This window comes from Pelodiscus sinensis, chromosome 30 (genome assembly GCF_052426305.1).
Source record: "Pelodiscus sinensis isolate ZL-2025 chromosome 30, ASM5242630v1, whole genome shotgun sequence".
NCBI classification, from domain to species: domain Eukaryota; kingdom Metazoa; phylum Chordata; order Testudines; family Trionychidae; genus Pelodiscus; species Pelodiscus sinensis.
In genome coordinates this window covers 14,660,899-14,680,863 of record NC_143081.1, presented here as the reverse complement: position 1 = coordinate 14,680,863, position 19,965 = coordinate 14,660,899, and the positions used below count along the sequence as shown (strand labels likewise).

General features: G+C 45.9%; 2 protein-coding genes and 1 pseudogene across 2 annotated transcripts; all 3 read left to right on the top strand.

Moving 5' to 3' along the window:
* The first annotated feature begins 8,436 nt into the window (after positions 1 to 8,436).
* Positions 8,437 to 10,149, top strand: LOC102454102 (olfactory receptor 5BS1-like). The gene has a single exon (XM_006114037.4). It carries the CDS (start codon positions 8,518 to 8,520, stop codon positions 9,454 to 9,456), a length of 939 nt encoding a protein of 312 aa, XP_006114099.4. The 5' UTR covers positions 8,437 to 8,517; the 3' UTR covers positions 9,457 to 10,149.
* A 6,045-nt stretch (positions 10,150 to 16,194) lies between these two features.
* On the top strand, positions 16,195 to 17,149 carry LOC102454342 (olfactory receptor 5G9-like). Its single transcript, XM_006114038.4, has one exon. It carries the CDS (start codon positions 16,211 to 16,213, stop codon positions 17,147 to 17,149), a length of 939 nt encoding a protein of 312 aa, XP_006114100.4. The 5' UTR covers positions 16,195 to 16,210.
* Positions 17,150 to 18,604: 1,455 nt separating this feature from the next.
* On the top strand, positions 18,605 to 19,543 carry LOC149521268 (olfactory receptor 10A7-like; annotated as a pseudogene).
* The last annotated feature ends 422 nt before the right edge of the window (positions 19,544 to 19,965 follow it).

The window sequence follows — 19,965 nt, the reverse complement described above, 5'->3', positions numbered from 1 at the left end:
ACTAAGGCTGTTCTTCTGAAAGTTGGCAACTGAACCGTAACAGAATGCAGCTTCAAAACTGCCCTTTAGAGAAGAAAAATGCTGCTTTTCACCATCTTCATTTAAACCAGACAAGTGGAAAAACAGTTTCTTTACCTTGTCAAAACTTTTAAAAACGTTTCCTTTATTATTTATAGTAGTTTACATTTAACATAGTATCATGTTGTACTTGCATGTTTCCCTCTCTTCTGCTCCCTGATTGTGTGCTGCTAGTTGTCAGTGAAGTATGTGGTTGACCAGTCAGTTTGCAAGTGTGGTGTGCGTAACTCTGAGCTTCTGAGAGAGGTCTGCAAAGTCATGATTGGGATGGAGAAAGTAAATAAAGAAAAGCTGTTTACTTGTTCCCATAGGACAAGACCCAGTGCTCTAAGGCTATAGGAAAAGAGGTCCCCAATAACAATATTGGACAAAATTGCCCAGAAGGTTAATATGAGACCATAAAAATACCAGAAAGGTGCATTTGTCTCAGGCATTGAATTAATCACTGGATACAGTGTGTCAATGCAAATGAGAATAGACCTTACTTGGCCTATATCAAAATGGGGTCTCTTACGTTTCCGGGGACACAGACCAATAAAAGAAGAGCATGGACACTCTGATGGTCATGCAGAGACAATTATAGTATAAAAAGGGGGTGCCCAGCATGGGAAACCTGAGCTACTTTTGGAAGAGTCCAGCAGAAGCCTCTCATCATGGAGCACATTGGCCTTCTTTGGAAATAAGGTGAGGATGGATGGGTGATGGAGAAAGATGCTGTGATCAAACCAACCTGTACAGGAAGATAGGTGGTAGCATGTCCGAGGGAACTAGTGAGCCTCACCAGAGGAGTACTACGTAATTTGTTTGGCTACGTCTAGACAGCACGCCTTTTTCGACAGAGGCTTTGTCAACAGACACTGTCGACAAAGCCTCTGTCGAAAAAGAACGTCTAGACTACAACCAGTTCTGTCAAAAAAGCAAGCCGCTTTTTCGAAAGTGCAGACGCTCTCTTTTGAGAAAGCACAGCTTGCATGCAAGAGTTCCTTTGTTCGACAGAACTCTGTCGAAAAAAGGTGTTATTCCTCATAAAACGAGGTTTACCGCTGTCGACAACGCTGCCACGTTCTGTTGACTTACTCTCGACAGAACACGGTGGTAGAGTAGAGGCTGGTCTAGTTCTTTCGACAAAAGCCCACTTTTATCGAAAATACCCTGTAGTTTAGACACACCCTTTGTATTGCTGTAAAATGTGGCGTCTCAGAAGGAATGTGTTAGTCTGGCCTGGCGAGGACAGAAAGTTATTCCGTTGTTACAGGCACACATATATTAGTGGTCCAGTGGAGCCACGTCCTAACACTGCTTTGTCAACAATAAACTTGGCCGGGTGCCTTCACTACAAACCAAGTCTTTGGATTTATTGGGCCGTCCTAATGCGTTCTGTTCTGCTCTCCGAACCGAGCTGAGAAAACAAACACAAGCGGCCACCGTCCCCTCAGCCGCTTTGAAACACCCACCGTGGAGAGTGAGGTTGTCAAAAGTGGGCCCACCTGTGTGTGTGTAACCTGAAAGAAGGAGCTTTTTCCGAAGGCACGCAGAGGAGGAGAGAAGAGTTTCTCGGGGAGCAGTTTCTGGAAGTGGAGGCATCCCGGGAGACAGGACGGAAAAGAGCACACCAAGTGTATGTCTAGACTACAGGGTTTTGTCGACAGAAGTTTTGTCAACAGATACTGTCGACAAAGCTTCTGTCGACAAAGAGCGTCTAGACTACAGCCAGTTCTGTCGACACAGCAAGCCGCTTTGTCGACATGACAGTATGGATGCAAAGGACAGTGTAGATGCAATAATGCCTTCTATCGACAGAACTCTGTTGACAAAAGGCGTTCTTCCTTGTAGAATGAGGTTTACATACATCGACAAAACTGCTGAGTTTTGTCGACGTTATGTCGACATAACTCAAAGGCAGTGTGGATGCAGGTATAGTTTTGTCGACAAAAGTCCACTTTTGTCGACAAAACCCTGTATTCTAGACACACCCCAAGTGTCCTGTGAGAGGAAGGGAGAGGGCCTGGGGGTGGGGGATGCCGGCAAGCAGACCGAGACGGCCAGTGAGGTAGAGAGTTCCAGGGCCCTGAAGCAGACTTCCATGTGATGGAACTATTTGAAGGACTCCTGGTCTGTCTGGGGAACAAGGGAAGTGTTCAGATTTGCACCATCTTTGCCACTACTGAGAACAGCCTCTCTCTACCCTCTTTAAAACTTCCCTTTCAGGGAGCTGAAGGCTGCTTTCAAATCCCCCCTCACTCTTCTTCACACTGAACAAGCCCAAATCCCACAGCCTCTCCTCGTAGGTCACGTGATCCAGCTTCCTCAACCTTTTCTTCTTGCCCTCCGCTGGACCCTCTCCAGTGGGCCCACGTCCTTTCGGTAGTGGGGGCCCCAGAACTGGATGCAATCAAAGAACAGAGAATTCAGGGTTGAAACCCTGCTGGGTCATTCAGTCCAGTCCCTGCTATCGCAGACAGACCCCTCTTACTATTCCTTTCATACATTTATCAAGCTTCACCTTGCATGGGATTGTTTTATATTTATCTGGGTCCAGCTGCAGCTCCCACCCGCGGTGCGTTCAGAGCACTGAGGTAAGTGGGTGCATCTGATAACCCTCAATATCAGAGGGTTAGGAACTCAGGACACTACCAGAACAGGGCGTCATGGGCAGGACAACAGTGTCTATCCCAGTCCATGCACATTGGTCGATCCCTTTCTCTGAGGCCTCGGTTTGCGTTGCGTGAGTGCAGCACAGGGCTCCAGGGAATGGCAGTCATGACAAGTCAAGATTACCATCCTCAGATTGTATTTTTGTAACTCAGCAACTGATGACCCAGCTGCTTCAAGAAGCCAACTGACTGCCACATATTGGAGAAGAAAGAGAGAGGTGCAGGCCAGGAAACTAGGTTTGCCCAGGGGACACCTCAAAGCATGGAGAAGGGGCATGATTGAAGGTGGGTTGCTTGAAATGGGGCAGTTTCTTGGGATGGGGATTGTAGGGCGAACCAGGTTCTGGGGCTATTCACTGAGGATATTGCAGAAACTTGTTGGTTTCTACACTAAAGAGATTTGTTCTATGCTCTCTTCCTCAACGTGAGCATCACTGTTGATTCTAGATGTTGGGGTGAATGGTCCCTTTGGGAGGAGGGGTCATGTACGGCTTCCCCAGGTGTCTTACTCATGGGGAGTCACAACAGGGAATTTATGCTGAATGCTGAGCCCATGACCCGGTGACACGTACACTAGGGCTCTTCCAAGGAATGTAGAGATGAAATAATTTTCATAGAATCATAGAGCACTAGAACTGGAAGAGATCTCCAGAGGTCATCAAGTCCGATCTGCTGCCCTCAAGGCAGGACCAAGCACAATCTAGACCCTCCCTGACAGGTGTCTGTCCAACTTGCTCTTAACTATCTCCAGAGATGGAGATTCCACAACCTCCCTAGGCAATTTATTCCAGTTTTTCACCACCCTGAGAGCTAGGATGTTTTTCCTAATGTCCAACCTAAACCTCCCTTGCTGCCCATTGCACCATTTTTCTCTCTCCTCCTTGTATCCCCCTTTTAGACTGACCTAGCATTGGGTTACTGCTAACTTGTTATAGACAGAGTCCTTCAGGGATCTTGTCTCATGAGAGCAAGAGCGTTTTAGAAAAAGCTCTCAAGAATAAGCTCTTAGCCTGGGCGGCAGATACGGGAAGGCTGTTCGTCCCTCTCCCACTGAAGACTCTCGTGGTGCTCCTGTGCTGAAGGTAAAGAATTTGGTGGCTTTGGACCCTGTATGGCAAAGACAGATAGACAAATTAGAGACAAATCAGAAAGGAAGTAGATACGCAGGCTAAGAAAGAGGAAAATCCCAAGTAAGAATGATCTCAAGATTTGTAGATCTGCCTTGAAGAATGTGAAGTCGATTCATATTTTTATTCCTTTCACATCTTTCCCCCTCTCATCTCGGGACGGGTCTTTTGGCAGAGTTCCGTTGTCTTCTGCTCGGATGCGACAGCTCGTTCTCACCACGTCGGGTGCACCACAGGGGCCATGGTTGGCACCCAAGAAGCTGCTTGAATCTCTGAGCTCTCTTTCTAAAGGAAGCAAACACCAAATTATTATGCCCCGAAAGGAGAACGCTATGGGCTGAAATATAGCCGCATGAGTCAGCAACAAATACCAGCCCTGAACTGACCTTGCAGGTTTGAGTAGTCAGGAATTCTGTTAAATCCGCCGCACAAGTTCTCATATCAGTTGCTCACAGCACTTGTTCTGCTTTGACTTTCCTTGCCATTTTCCTAGGAGTGCTGTCTTCTGGAAGTCACTTCATTGTGGTGTTGTGCCGTTCTGCTGGGATCGTCTTTGTCCTCGTTTTCCATAATCGTTCCAAACCAGGTCAGAGTTCTTCTTACCTTACCGTCTTGTTTTGTTGTATCTTTTTCATCTTGCTGTCTCCTAGTCTGGCAATACCGATTTGTGATACTGGCAGACCGAGTGCCAGTTCACGCCAAGAGCCCTAGACCTCCCTGAATACTAACAACTTCATAGCTAGAAAGCACCGTTCCTCTCTTGTGTGCTAGAAATATTAAAAAAGGTACAGGTTGAAATTCTCTGGTCCAGCATCCTGGGGACCTGACCAGTGCTGGACCAGAGAATTTGCCAAACCCTGGAAGGCCAATATTGTGTAGCAGCATTACTTACCCTTCCACTGCTTATTGGGGTCTTAGAAGACATTTAAGGTAAATTAGAGCTAAATAACAGCACGAAACCGTGAGCGCCAGGATTGGGGGCGGTGAACAAACTTTATGGAACTGCGGGAAACTTGGCTACACCATGCTAAGTGGACATCCAGCTAACTCAAATCATGCTGGACCGTGGATGTTGCCGGATCGGAGAGTACGGGACTAGAAAAGTTCAACCTGTATTAGAATTGTAAGTATGTTTTTAGTATTGAGACTTTATGGAATGCTTGTAAGATGCAGCATGTATCAGTCCTACTTATAACTGCTGTATCCCATGTTATATGGTGTTGTTTAAATGCTTGGTCTGTAACTATAACAGTGTTTGCTAGCACCAAAATTCTGTCCACCAGGGGAGAAGCAGTGCTAAGTGTGAAACGCTAGTGTACCGCAAGCCGTGTTATCTCCTCTCCAACAGAAGGAAGTCTGGAGATATCAGACTAGTCATTGTAGATAAAAGATTTTGTTGATTGCTTCCCCCATGCCCAGGAGAAGGGTAGGTGCCCAAACCAATTCCAGTTCAGTTGTCTCCCTTTGTAACCGGTTTTTTAAATTCTGAATGAGACAGCTGAACTGGAATTCAACCCTGTCAATTTGGGATTGAAGAAAGATCTCAACTGGTTAACGCATTACAAAAGCAGTTTCCCTGCTCTGGATATTCGCAGCTTCATTCACACAAGGGGCTTCATTTTTTTCCCTTTGCCGAACAAACAAATCTACGTGGCTCCGTCGACGGAGCCATGTAGTCTAGACGTACCCTAAGGTGCCACAGGACTCCTCATTGTATGCCAAAGAGATTGGTGTGTTCTGCTCAGTCCCAGACCCCATAAAAACGTAGCCTCTTCATTCACTAAAGCGCTACCAAATCCACACATGCCGCAGAGCTTCCAAATCAGACTTTGGGCGGACTCCAATGTCTGTTCATGGATTCTTCTCTAGCCAGGCTCTGCAGGACCTCGACTCTCACTTTCTTTGTAGACAGCAGGTTTGTAGGTTAATTTTACTTCTTATCTAATTACATCTCTGGACTACACTTGTGCACACAGAACCTGTCTGTGTCTCTCTTTTGAAGTATTCTTCTAAAAACCATGAGCTTGCCAGCCTTTAATCATGAGTCGGTTTGATCGTTCTCAACGTCTTTCTGTGCGTCGATTCTTATGTAAATTTATCAAGATTTTCCTTTCTCTTTTCTTTTGTGTTTTCTAGGGCAGACATGCGCACTCCGTCACTGCTTTCCAGATGATCTTTTACTTGTCTGACTCCTCATGTATTTGAAAGTTATATTTTTCATCTCTTGCTTCTCCCCCACACTGTCAGTAGACCTTTTCCTCCATCACACTGTTGGATGTACTTCCTCTCCATGCTTGGAGTGATAGCTGGTAGCACCTGTCTTGTTTGGATGTCAATGTTTTACTTCTCTTGAATCCACATATGAATGACTCAGGTCAACGCGGAATTGAGTCTTCTCCCTAAATGAGTTCTTAGTTGTGTATTATTTTTTTCCTCGGTTCTTTGAATTCCTTGTGTTCCAACTCTAGTTTCTCTGATTCCACGATATTTATTGCAGCACTGGCGAAGAATATATTCAATAGTTATTTCTTCCATTTTTATGTTATCATATTCTACCTGTCTACCCCATTTTACAGATACCAACACATGGCTAGCCCAACCAATATCTAGCTTTATATCTTCAACAACCTTTCCAACATACCATCAATCTTCTAGCTCTTTGTGATACTCCACATACATTCCCATCATCCATGTCTAGCAAACCTGTCTATCAGGATGCGTCTATACTACATGGCTCCATCGATGGAGCCATGTAGATTAGGCTGATCGGCAGAGGGAAATGAAGCCACGATTTAAATAATCATGGCTTCATTTAAATTTAAATGGCTGCCACGCTCTGCCGACCAGCTGATGATCAGCTGTTTGTCGGCAGATCAGGACAGTCTGGACGCGCCGCGGTCAACAGGGAAGTCTTTGTTAACTGGCGCAGGTAAACGTGGTTTCATGCCATTTTCACGATCAGGGCTTTTTTGCGGAAAACAAATCTCTGCTGTCTACACTGGCCCTTTTGCGCAAAAGTTTTTCGGAAAAAGACTTTTGCCCGAACAGGAGCAGCATAGTATTTCCGCAAAAGCACTGACAATCTTACATGAGATCGCCAGTGCTTTTGTGGAAATTCAAGCGGCTAGTGTAGACAGCTGGCAAGTTTTTCCACAAAAGCGGCTGATTTTGTGGAAAAACTTGCCAGTCTAGTCACAGTCCAGGAGTTTTTCCAGGATTCCAGAAATATCCTGGAAAAACTCTTCCGCATCCAGGGATGCGTTTGTTCTTCCACTGTTTTTAATGGAAGAGCATAATGCTCTTTCGGTAATCTCTATATTCCTCGTTCTAAGAGGAATAAGGGGGATTCCAAAAGAAGGAGTTTTTCTGCCATTTGGTCCAGTCTAGACAGGCCAAATGTTGGAAAACCCTCTTCCTACATAAGAACTGGGAAACAGTGGCAGTGTAGAGTGCATAAGGATTGGGAAAGGCAAGTGACGGAGAGGAGGAGAATAGAGAGGGCGTGGCTTCAAGGAAGGGGCAGGGTCTTGGGGGAAGGGCTGGGTGGTAGATCTTCGCTTGTTCTGAGATTTAAAAGGTGATTTTGGGTGTAAAAAGATTGGAGACAGCTGATCTAGATGGTGCTTGGTCCTGCAGGGACATCAGGGGGCTGGTTACGATAACCTCTCAAGTTCTCTTCCCGTTCTAGTGTTCTAGGGTTCTATGAAATGGTTGCCTGATTCTTGTTCTTTACTGATATAATCACAATTTTTCTCAAAGACCATCCTGTCAGGGTAATGACCTACTAGAATAAATTGCATAGGGAGATTGCGGAATCTCCATCGCTAGAGATATTTAAGAGGAGGGTAGGTAGACATCTATTAGGGATTGTCTAGATGGTGCATGGTGCTTCTGTTAGGGCAGGAGACTGACCCTGATAATCTCTCGACTCGATATGCATCATCCATATTGGCTTGAGTTAGCAATTCTATGCTCGGTGCCAAACCAATATTCCTAGCTTTGGCGTTTTATTAGTAGTAGTAGATTTATTATTAGTAGTAGCAGTAGTATTGAAAACCTAGAAGAGTGATAGAAATGTAGCCGCCACCCAATCAAATCCAGAAAGACCTGGAGAATTTAACTGTCAAAGCATAAATTCTTGGACAGATTCCCAGCTTGTACAAATCAACCAAAACTCCACTGGAGCCAAGCAGCCAACTCTTCAGTTGATAAAAATCAGCTGCAGCTCTAGGGACATTAGTGGGACAGATTAAAGAGATACTGGGCCACAGACAGAGAGAAATGAACGACTTCCTAGCCTGCTGAGTAGAGCATTCCTAGTAGGAGACGTGGGATACAGACCTCCGGCCCCAGTGTGAACCACGGTGGAGCAACTTCAACTGAGGCTCACATCAGAGTGGTTCATAGTCTCTGCCGAGAAGGGATTTTGTGGATACTTTTGCTGACAGTGGGATTTAGATGCCCAAACTGTTCCCAAATCCTTTTGGGAATGTAGCCCATTTTGGCTATGTGAAAGACACAAAGTCAAACCGACTTCTCTGTGTCTTCCTCTAAATTTAGTCCATGAAAATGAAATCCTCAGTTGACTTTTATGATAATTGTTCATTTCATATGTTTTTTCATTCCTTCCAGATCACAGACTTGCTGAATGAGGGTCGATGGAAAATCAAACCACCGTGGCTGAATTTATTCTCCTGAGACTTTCCAATGATCCACAAGTGCAGACATTCCTTTTCCTGGTATTTTTACTTATTTACCTTGTCACCCTGACTGGGAACACACTGATCATGTTGGTGATAAGAGCCGATTCTCACCTTCACAATCCCATGTATTTCTTTCTCTTCCATCTCTCCTTTGTTGATCTCTGTTATTCCTCAGTCATGGTGCCTAAAATGCTGACAGACTTCCTGTCAGAGAACGAAACTATTTCTTTCCATGGCTGCATTGCCCAGATGTTCTTCATTGTCTTCTCGGCCGGTACAGAAATGTTCACTCTCTCAGCCATGGCCTATGACCGTTACGTGGCCATCTGTGACCCGTTGCGTTATGCGGCGACCATGAGGAAAGGCACCTGTGTACTGCTGGAGGCTGGTGCATGGACTTTGGCCATCTTAAATGGACTAGTTTGCACGGTCGTTGTCCTCCAGTTGCAGTTCTGTGGGCCCAATCAAATCCACCATTTCAGCTGCGAGCCCCCTCCTCTGCTACAGCTGTCCTGCACCTCGCCCCTCAAGATGCAGATGGTGCTGCTCACATCTGCTGTCGTATTGGGACTGAGCTCCTTCCTCCTCACCCTCATCTCCTACGTTCTCATCATCTCCACTATCCTGAGGATACGCTCGGCAGAAGGCCGGCGGAAGGCCTTCAACACCTGCAGTTCTCACCTGACTGTGGTTGGCTTGTTGTATCTCACAGCGCTTTTCCAATACACCAAACCCAGCTCCGTCTCCTCTGTGGTTCTGGATGAACTGGTCTCTATCCAGTACAGTATCCTGACCCCCATGTTAAACCCCATCATCTACAGCCTGCAAAACAAGGAGGTGAAAACAGCGCTAGGGAGAATGTTGGGGAAACCTAGGTTTAGGTCTAGTGTTTAGGATGTTCTCGAATAAGGGTTACCTCTAGACTGCATGCATTTTTCAACAGAGGCTTTGTCGACAGACACTGTCCACAAAGCCTCTGTTGAAAAGGAACGTCTAGACTACAACCAGTTCTGTCGAAAAAGCAAGCCACTTTTTCAAAAGAGAGTGTAGACGTTCTCTTTCAAAAAAGCACAGTTTGTATGGAATAGCGCCTTTGTTCGACGCAACTCTGTAAAAAAAAGGCGTTATTCCTCGTAAAACGAGATTTACCGCCGTCAACCAAACTGCCGCGTTCTGTTGTCTTGCCGTTGACAAAACGCGGCGGTAGTGTAAACGCAGGGATAGTTTTGTCGATAAAAGTCCACTTTTGTCAACAAAACCCTGTAGTCTAGACAGACCCGAGGTGTCAGCCTGGTACTTGGATTGAAATCTTCAGCTGGTCTAATTGGTGTGACTCCATTGAACCCAGTGGGTCAGATCCCCAGTAGGTGTAAATTGGCATGACTCCATTGCCACCAACCAGCATAACTCCATCTGGGACTGGATTTACAGACAGACTTAGGCTTGAATGGGAAAGATGCAGAGACACCCACATCTGGGTATCCCATATCTGAATGTTAATTTAATGGAGTTTCAAAACTTTCCTATAGAGAAGAAAAATGCGGCTTTTCACCATTTTCATCTGAGTCAAATAAATACGAAAATAGTTTCCTTACCTTGTCAAAATGTTTTTTTTAACTTTTCCTTTGTTATAGATAGTAGTTTACATTTAACTTAGTACTGCGCTGTATTTGCGTTTTTCCCTCTCTGCTGCTCCTGATTGTGTATTGCTGAGTCCAAATGAAGTGCGTGGTTGACCAGTCAGTTTGTAACTATGGTGTGTGTAACCCTGGGTTCTGAGAGACGTCTACATAATCATTATTGTTATGGAGAAAGTAAATAGCAAAAGTGATTTGCTTGTTCCCATAACTCAAGAACTAGAAATTATTTGATAGCAGGTTTAAAACAAGCCAAAGGGAAGTACTTCTTTATGCAACACACAGACAACCTGTGGAACTCCTTGACAGAGGAGATCGCAGGCCTCTGACAAGACTACCTTTGTCATTTGTTGGTATTGGTGTATAAACTGGAGTCCAGCACTAACACTTTGCTTCGTCAACTCTAAACCTGGCTGGGTGCCTTCGCTACAAACCAAGCCTTTGGATGAATGGAGCCATTCTCGTGCGGTTTGCTGTCTCCGCTGTCCGCACCAAACAGAGGATTCACGCATGCGGCCAGCATCTGACGATGTCCAAATCCCCTCAGCAGCAGACTTAAGAATCTAAAAGACAATGAATGTCAATGGGATTTGGTCACCTACCTCCCTTAGACGCCTTTGGAAACACCACCCTAAATGCAACTGACGTGTGACCTCAGACATCCCGGCCAGGCCTTCATCAATCCTGGCCTTAGATTATAGAAAAAAATCAAAATGTCCACAACTGAAAATACCATTTCATGACTGGCTGTGTAGAGCTGGAAAAGACCTCGGGAGTCATCGAGTCCAGCCCACTGCCCCAAGTAGGACCAACCCAACTCAATCATCCCAGCCAGGGCTTGGTCAAGCCGGAACGTCAAAACCTCTAGGGATGGAGATTCCACCCCCTCCCTAGGGAACCCATCCCAGCGCTTCCCCGCCCGCCTAGGGAAATAGTTTTTCCCAATATACAACATAAACCTCTTGTACTGCAACTTGAGACCATTGCTCCTTGTTCTGTCCTATACAGCCACTGAGAACAGCCTCTCTCCAGCCTCTCTGGAACCTCCCTTCAGGGAGTTGAAGGCTGCTCTCAAATCCCCCCTCGCTCTTCTCTTCTGCAGACTGCCCAAATCCCTCAGCCTATCTTTGTAGGTCAAGTGCTCCAGCCCCCTCGTCATTTTGGTCGCCCTCCGCTGGACCCTCTCCAATGTGTCCACATCCTTTCTGCAGCTGGGCCCCCAGAACTGGATGCAATCAAAGTTCATACATTTATCAAGCACCACTTTGCGAGTGATAGTATGATACTTATCTAGCTCCAGCTGCGGCTTCCACCCGCAGTGAGTTCAGAGCACTGAGGTAAGTGGGTGCATCTGATAACCCTCAATATCGGAGGGTTAGGACTAAGGACACTGGCAGAACTGGGCATCATGAGCAGGACAACAGTGTCTATCCCAGCGCATGCACATTGGTCGATCTCTCTCTCGGAGGCCTCCATTTCACTTGAGTGAGTGCAGTACGGCTCTCCAGGAAGTGGCAGACATGACAATGTCCTGTCACATCCTGGGCAAACATTACTGGATTTGTGTTAGCCCTTGTCGAGTCAAGTTTAGCGTCTTCGGATTGTGTCTTTGTAACTAAGCAACTGATGAGCCAGCCGCTTCAAGAAGCCAGCCGGCCGCCACATGTTGGAGAAGTAAGAGAGAGGTGCAGGCCAGGAAACTAGGTTTGCCCAGGGGACACCTCAAAGCATGGAGGAGGGGCATGACTGAGGGTGGGTTGCTTGAAATGGGGCAGATTCCTGGGACGGTTGTTGTCGGGCGAATGAGGTTCTGGGGCTATTCACTGAGAATATTGCTGAAATTTTCATGGACTCATAGAACACTAGAACTGGAAGGGACTTCGAGAGGTCACCAAGTCTCATCCCCTGTTCTCAAGCAGGAGCAAGCACCATCTAGACCATCCCTGCCAGGTGTCTGTCCAACCTGCTCTTAACTATCTCCAGAGATGGAGATACCACAACCTCCCTGGGCAATTTATTCCAGTGTTTGACCATCCTGACAGGTAGGAACTTTTTCATAATGTCCAACCTAAACCTCCCTTGCTGCAATTGAAGCCCATTGCATCATTTTCTCCCTCCTCCTTGTAACCCCCTTTTAGATACCTGAACACTGCTTATGGATTGACCTAGCATTGGGTTTCTGCTAGCTTGTTACAGACAAAGTCCTCCGGGGATCTTTGTCCCATGCGGAGCACAAGCGTTTGACAAAAAGCTCTCAAGATTCAGCTCTTAGACTTGGAGGCAGATAAGGAAATGTTGTGCGTCCCAATCCCGCTGAAAACTCTTGCGGTGCTCCAGTGCTGAAGGTAAAGAATTTGATGGCTTTGGTCGCTGTATCACAAGGCGGAAAGATTACAGAGAATTCAAGAAGGCGGTAGATACGCAGGTTAAGAAAGCAGGAAGATCCCAAGTCAGAAGGATCTCATGATACGTATGATCCGCATTGAAGAATATGAAGTCGATTCATATTTTCATTCCTTTCAGATCTTGTTCTCCCTATTTCAAAGGAACAAATTCTGCCACTTTCTGAAGGAAGCAAACACCAAATTAGTATGCCCCGAAAGGAGAACGCTACGGGCTGAAATAGAGCCGCAAGAGTCAGCAACAAATACCAGCCCTGAACTGACCTTGCAGGTTTGAGTAGTCAGGAATTCTGTTAAATCTGCTTCAGAGTTTCTACATTTCAGTTCATCACAGCACATGTTCCGCTTTGACTTTCCTTGCCATTTTCCTAGGAGTGCTGTCTTCTGGAAGTCACTTCATTGTGATCTTCTGCGGTTCTGCTGGGATCATCTTTGTTCTTGTTTTCCTTAATCATTCCAAATCAGGTCAGAATTCTTCCGACTTTACTGTCCTGTTTTCTTGTATCTTTTTCATCTTGTTGTCTGCTGGTTTGGCAATACAGATTTGTGATACTGGCAGACCGAGTGCCAGGTCACGCCAAGAGCCCTAGACCTCCTTGAATACTAACAATTTCATAGCTAGAAAGCACCGTTCCTCTCTTGTGTGTTAGAAATATGAATGTAGGTGCTGGTTGAAACTCTCTAGTCTGGCACCCTGAGGACCTGACGGGTGCTGGACCAGAGAATTTGCCAAAACCCGGCACGTCAATATTGTCTAGCAGCATTACCAACCCTTCCACTGCTTCCTGGGCTCTTAGAAGACTTTTAAGGTAAATTAGAGCTAAATAACAGCACGGAACCGTGAGCGCCAGGACTGGGGGCGGTGAACAAACTTTATGGAACTGCGGGAAACTTGGCTACACCCATGCTAAGTGGACATCCAGCTAACTCACATCATGCTGGACCGTGGATGTTGCCGGATCGGAGAGTATGGGACTAGAAAAGTTCCACCTGTAATAGAGTTCTAAGTATGTTTTTAGACTTTATGGAATGCTTGTAAGATGCAGCATGTATTAATCCTACTTATAACAGCTGTATCCCATGTTATAAGGCAATGGTCTCCAACCTTTTTATGCACAAGATCACTGTTTGAATTTGAAATGCAATGTAAATCTACTTCATGTCCCTTCTCTGAGGCCCTGTCCCTGCTCACTCCATCCTCCCTCCCTCCCTTTCACCAGGCTGGGGCAGAGGGTTGGGGCAGAAGCTCTGGTCTTGGGCTAAGGATTTAGAAGTGTGAAGGGCTCTGAGCTGAGCCGGGGGCAGGGACTTGGGTGCAGAAGGGGGTTCAGGTGTCGTCTTTGGGAGGGAGATTGGATTCATGACTAGGGCAGGGGTTCAGAGCTGGCTCCAGCTGGACACTGCTGACCTCGTGTGGCTCCTGGGTGGTGGTACAGTGGGGCTAAGTCAGGTTCACCTCTGCCCAGGCTTCGCATCGCTCCCAAAGGCAGCCAGCAAACTCCCAACATCCCAAGCTCTGTTGTGCTCCTTACCTCTGTTCTGTGGAGATAGGATACAGGATGGGAGCAGGGGCACCCTGACCTCTCCCTTCCCTGCTCTGTACCGCAAGTAGGAGGCTCGGGACAGGGGGATCTTCAAAGCAAAGGGCAGGACGTGCACAGCAGGGAGGAGAAGGGCAGCTGAAGTGCTGCGCTTGATAATAGTCTCTTGGCCAAACTAGTCAAGATCACCTGTCAGAGACTCCACGATCTACCAGTAGATCCCGATCCACTGGTTGGTGACCGCAGCTATGAGGTATTGTGTAAATGCTCGCTCTGTAACTATAACAATGTTTGCTCGCACTGAAATTCTGCCAGCCAGGGGGGAAGCAGTGCTCAGTGTGAAACACTAGTGCACCACAGGCCGTGTTATCTCCGCTCCATCAGAAGAGGGTCTAGAGATACCAGACTAGTCATTGTAGATAAAAGATTTTGTTGATTGCTTCCCCCAGACCCTAGAGGAGAGTAGGTGCCCCAACCTGCATCCCATCACAGCTTCAGTTTGGGGGGAAAGGGCTGCCTGTTGAATTTGCAAACCAATCCCAGTTCAGCTGTCTCCTTTTGTAACCGGTTTTTGAAATTCTTAGCTAGACGGCTGAACTGGAATTCAACCCTATGAATTTGGGAGTGAAGAAGGATCTCAACTGGTTAATGCATTACAAAGGCATTTTTCCCGCTTTGGATATTCACAGCTTCATTCACACAAGCACCTTCTTCCTTATATATACCTCTGCTTTAGTTACTTCCACTCCAATTCATCTGATGATGTGGGTTTTACCCACAAAAGCTCATTCCCTAAGAAATCTGTTAGTGTCTAAGCCTACATGTACACTATGCAGCTATTTCGGGATACTGCTGGTATTCCTAAATAGCTATTCTGCATCTTAAGAGCAAGCCCGTTATATGGAAATATAAGGGGCTTGCTATTCTGAGGTCCCTGTAAACCATATTGCACAAGGGTTAAGGGAAGTTTCGGAATAGCTCTTCATTTCAAATTTTTTAAATAAGCGATTTCAAAATGACCTGGAAATAAGCTATGCAATTTGCACAGTGCAAATTATGTAGCTTATTTCGAGGTAAGGGTGCTGTCTTAAATATCTCTGGAGATATTTAAGAGCAGGTTGGACAGACATCTATCAGGGATGGACTAGACGCTGCTTGGTCCTGCCATGAGGGCAGGGGACTGGACTCGATGACCTCTTGGTGTTCCTTCCCATTCTAGTGCTCTATGATATTGACGTTGGGTTACCCACCTCCACTTGTTGGAGAAGGAGGGTGAATTTCAGCTAAGGCCTTCTGTCTTCTCACAGCCTCTTAATGACACGGAAACTAATTATCAATTTGACTATATCATGCATATTGGGTCAAGTTATCTATTCTGTGCTGGGTGCCAAACCTCTATTCCTAGATTGGGGTGTTGTTATTAGTGGTAGATTTATCATTAGTAGTAGCAATAATATTGAAAACCTAGATATTTATTAGGGATCACCCCAATCTAATCCAAAAAGAGCTACAGAATGTAGTAGACAAAGCATAACTTTTTATACAGTTGGAGAGATTCCCAGCTTGTATAAATTAACCAAAATTCCAGTGGAACCAAGGAGCCAACTCTTCAGTTGATAAAAATCAGATGCGGCGCTAGGGACATTAGTGGGACAGATTAAAGAGATACTGGGTCAAAGACAGAGAGAAGTGAATGACTTTCTAGCCTGCTGAGTAGAGCATTCCTAGTAGGAGACGTGGGATACAGACCTCCAGCCCCAATGTGAACCACAGTGGAGCAATTTCAAGTGAGGCTCACATCAGATTGGTCCATAGTCTCTGCTGAGAAGGGATTTTGCGGATATCTGTGGTGCTGACAGTGGAATTTCGGTGTCCAAACTGTTCCCAAACCTTTTGTGAATGTAGCCCATTTTGGCTATGTGAAAGACACAAAGTCAAACCGACTTCTCTGTGTCTTCCTCTAAATTTAGTGCATGAAAGTGAAATCCTCAGTTGACTGCTATGATAGTTGTTCATTTCATTTGTTTTTTCACTCCTTCCAGATCACAGACTTCCTGAATGAGAGTCAATGGAAAATCAAACCACCGTGACTGAATTTATTCTCCTGAGACTTTCCAGTGATCCACAGATGCAGAAATATCTTTTCCTGGTATTTTTACTTATTTACCTTGTCACCCTGACTGGGAACACACTGATCATGTTGGTGATAAGAGTCGATTCTCACCTTCACAATCCCATGTATTTCTTTCTCTTCCATCTGTCCTTTGTTGATCTCTGTTATTCCTCAGTCACGGTGCCTAAAATGCTGACAGACTTCCTGTCTGAGCAAAACACTATTTCTTTCCATGGCTGCATTGCCCAGATGTTCTTCATTGTCTTCTCGGCCGGTACAGAAGTGTTCACTCTCTCAGCCATGGCCTATGACCGTTACGTGGCCATCTGTGACCCGTTGCATTATGCGGCGACCATGAGGAAAGGCACCTGTGTACTGCTGGAGGCTGGTGCATGGACTTTGGGCCTCTTAGATGGGCTAGTTTACACGGTCATTGTCCTCCAGTTGCAGTTCTGTGGGCCCAATCAAATCCACCATTTCAGCTGCGAGCCCCCTCCTCTGCTACAGCTGTCCTGCACTGAGCCCCTCAAGGAGCAGTTGGTGCTGCTCACATCTGCTGTCGTATTGGGACTGAGCTCCTTCCTCCTCACCCTCATCTCCTACGTTCTCATCATCTCCACTGTCCTGAGGATACGCTCGGCAGAAGGCCGGCGGAAGGCCTTCAACACCTGCAGTTCTCATCTGACTGTGGTTGGCTTGTTGTATCTCACAGCGTTTTTCCAATACACCAAACCCAGCTCCGTCTCCTCTGTGGTTCTGGATGAACTGGTCTCTATCCAGTACAGCATCCTGACCCCCATGTTAAACCCCATCATCTACAGCCTGCAAAACAAGGAGGTGAAAAAAGCGCTTGGGAGAATGTTGGGGAAACTGAGGTTTAGGTCTGGTGCTTAGGATGTTCTTCAATCAGGGCTACGTCCAGATTGCATGCCTTTTTCAACAGAAGCTTTGTTGACAGACACTGTCGACAAAGCCTCTGTTGAAAAGGAGCATCTAGACTACAGCCAGTTCTGCCGAAAAATCAAGCCACTTTTTCGAAAGAGAGTGTGGACGTTCTCTTTCAAAAGAGCACAGTTTGTATTGAATAGCGCCTTTGTTTGACACAACTCTGTAAAAAAATGGTGTTATTCCTCGTAAAACGAGATTTACCGCCATCAACAAAACTGCCGCGTTCTGTTGTCTTACTGTTGACAGAATGCGGCGGTAGTGCAGACACAGGGATAGTTTTGTCGACCAAAGTCTACTTTTGTCAATAAGACCCTGTTGTCTAGACTGACCCGAGGTGTCAGCCTGGTACTTGGATTGAAATCTTCAGCTGCTCTAATTGGTGTGACTCCATTGAACCCAGTGGGTCAGATCCTCAGTAGGTGTAAATCGGCATGACTCCATTGCCGCCAACTGGCATGACTCCATCTGGGACTGGATTCACAGACAGACTTGGGCTTGAATGGGAAAGATGCAGACACACCCAGATCTGGGTATCCCATATCTGAATGTTAATTTAATGCAGCTTCAAAACTTTTCTATGGAGAAGAAAAATGCGGGTTTTAACCATCTTCATCTACATCAAATAAATACAAAAGTAGTTTCCTTACTTTGTTAAAACTTTTTTTAACTTTTCCTTTATTATAGATAGTAGTTTACAACTAACTTACCGGTAGTACTGCGCTGTATTCACATTTTTTCCTCTCTGCTGCTCCTGATTGTGTACTGCTGAGTCCAAATGAAGTGTGTGGTTGACCAGTCAGTTTGTAACTGTGGTGTGCATAACTCTATCCAGTACAGTATCCTGACCCCCATGTTAAACCCCATCATCTACAGCCTGCAAAACAAAGAGGTGAAAACAGCGCTAGGGAGAATGTTGGGGAAACTCAGGTTTAGGTCTGGTGTTTAGGACGTTCTCAAATCAGGTGTCTGGCTGGTACTTGGAGTGAAATCCTCAGCTGGTCTAAATTAGTGTGATCTCATTGAACTCAGTGGGTCAGATCCTCAGTAGGTGTACATTGGCATGACTCCATTGCCGCCAATGGGCGTAACTCCATCTCGGACTGGATTCAAAGACAGACTTAGGCTTGAATGGGAAAGATGCTGAGACACCCACATCTGGGTATCCCACTGCTGAGTGTGCAGGGCACTCCATGTTTAAATATTTGCTCCCCTCATACACTGGAATCAGATGTCTCCTACTTCCCAGATGAGTAATCTGACTGTTGAGATAAAGGAGTCAATTTGTACAAATTCCTTCTCTTTCTTCTGTGTACGTTCACACCCTGGCGTCTCGCAAAGAACATTGGAACCACCTAACCCCGGTTCGCTGAGAATCCCAAACAGATGCAGCATCCAGAATGGATGGGCAATCAAACCGCCATCACCAAATTCATCCTCCTGGGATTCGGAAATCTCCCTGAATGGCAGACCCTTCTCTTCCTGCTGTTCTTATTTAGCTGCCTTGAGACAACAGCCGGGAACATCCTTATCTTTGCTCTCATTGTGGGTGTTCCACAACTACACACCCCCATATACTTCTTCCTTGGGAACTTGTCCTGTTTGGAGACCTGCTACAACTCCACCATTCTGCCCAGGATGTTGGCCAGTTTCCTGACTAGGGACAGAACTATTTCTTTTAGGGGCTGCATTGTGCAAAGTATTTCTTCGGTTTTCTGGGAGCTGCAGAATGCTACCTCCTGACAGCAATGTTGTATGATCGGTATTTGGCAATCTGCAAACCCCTGCACTACCCAACCCTGATGAATAGCTGGTTCTATCTCCTGCTAGCAGACGGCTCTTGGATAAGTGCGTTTCTGCATAATTGTCCTGTTGGTGTGACAATTAACTTCCTGTGGTCCCAATGAAATTGACCATTTCTTCTGTGATCTCACCCCTGTGTTAAAACTCTCCACAACTGACACTCACCTCATGGAACTCGCGACATTCATATTCATCCCAATTTTCACTCTCCCCCCATTTCTGTTAACGGTTATATTGTATCTTGCTATTATAGGCACTGTCCTGAGAATCTCGTCCGCCACGGGGAAACAAAAGGTCTTTTCCACTTGCTCCTCTCATCTCACGATGGTGACCGCTTTCTATGGGACTCTGACGATTGTGTACGTCTAACCCAAAAATGATGACCTGAGGAACCTCAACAAAGTGTTCTTGGTCTTCTACATGGTCCTGATTCCCCTTCTCAATCCACTCATCTACAGCCTGAGAAACCGGGAGGTAAAATAAGACCTGAGAAAAGTGTTCAGTAAATTTATGCTCTGCAGGAGAATGCAGACACCCTGAGCCAATTTATTTAGGATAAAATAAAACTGAAGGGCTGTGCCTAGACTGGCAAGTTTTTCCGGAAAATCAGCCGCTTTTCTGGAAAAACTTGCCAGCTGTCTACACTGGCCACTTTATTTTCCGGAAAAGCAATGACAATCTAGTGTAAAATCATCAGTGCTTTTCCGGAAAAACTAAGCTGCTCCCGTTTGGGCAAAAGTCTTTTTCCGAAAGACTTTTACGCAAAAGGGCCAATGTAGACAGTATAGTACTGTTTTTCGCAAAAAAGTCCCGATCGTGAAAATGGCGATCAGGGCTTTTTTGCGGAAAACCGCGTCTAGATTGGCCACGGACACTTTTCCGTAAAAAGTGCTTTTGCAAAAAAGCATCCTGCCAATCTAGATGCTCTTTTCCGAAAATGCTTTTAACGGAAAGCTTTTCCG

Bases quoted from the DNA above. Each gene is read 5' to 3' on its own strand.
- LOC102454102 (XM_006114037.4), top strand. From the start codon at position 8,518: ATGGAAAATCAAACCACCGTGGCTGAATTTATTCTCCTGAGACTTTCC.
- LOC102454342 (XM_006114038.4), top strand. From the start codon at position 16,211: ATGGAAAATCAAACCACCGTGACTGAATTTATTCTCCTGAGACTTTCC.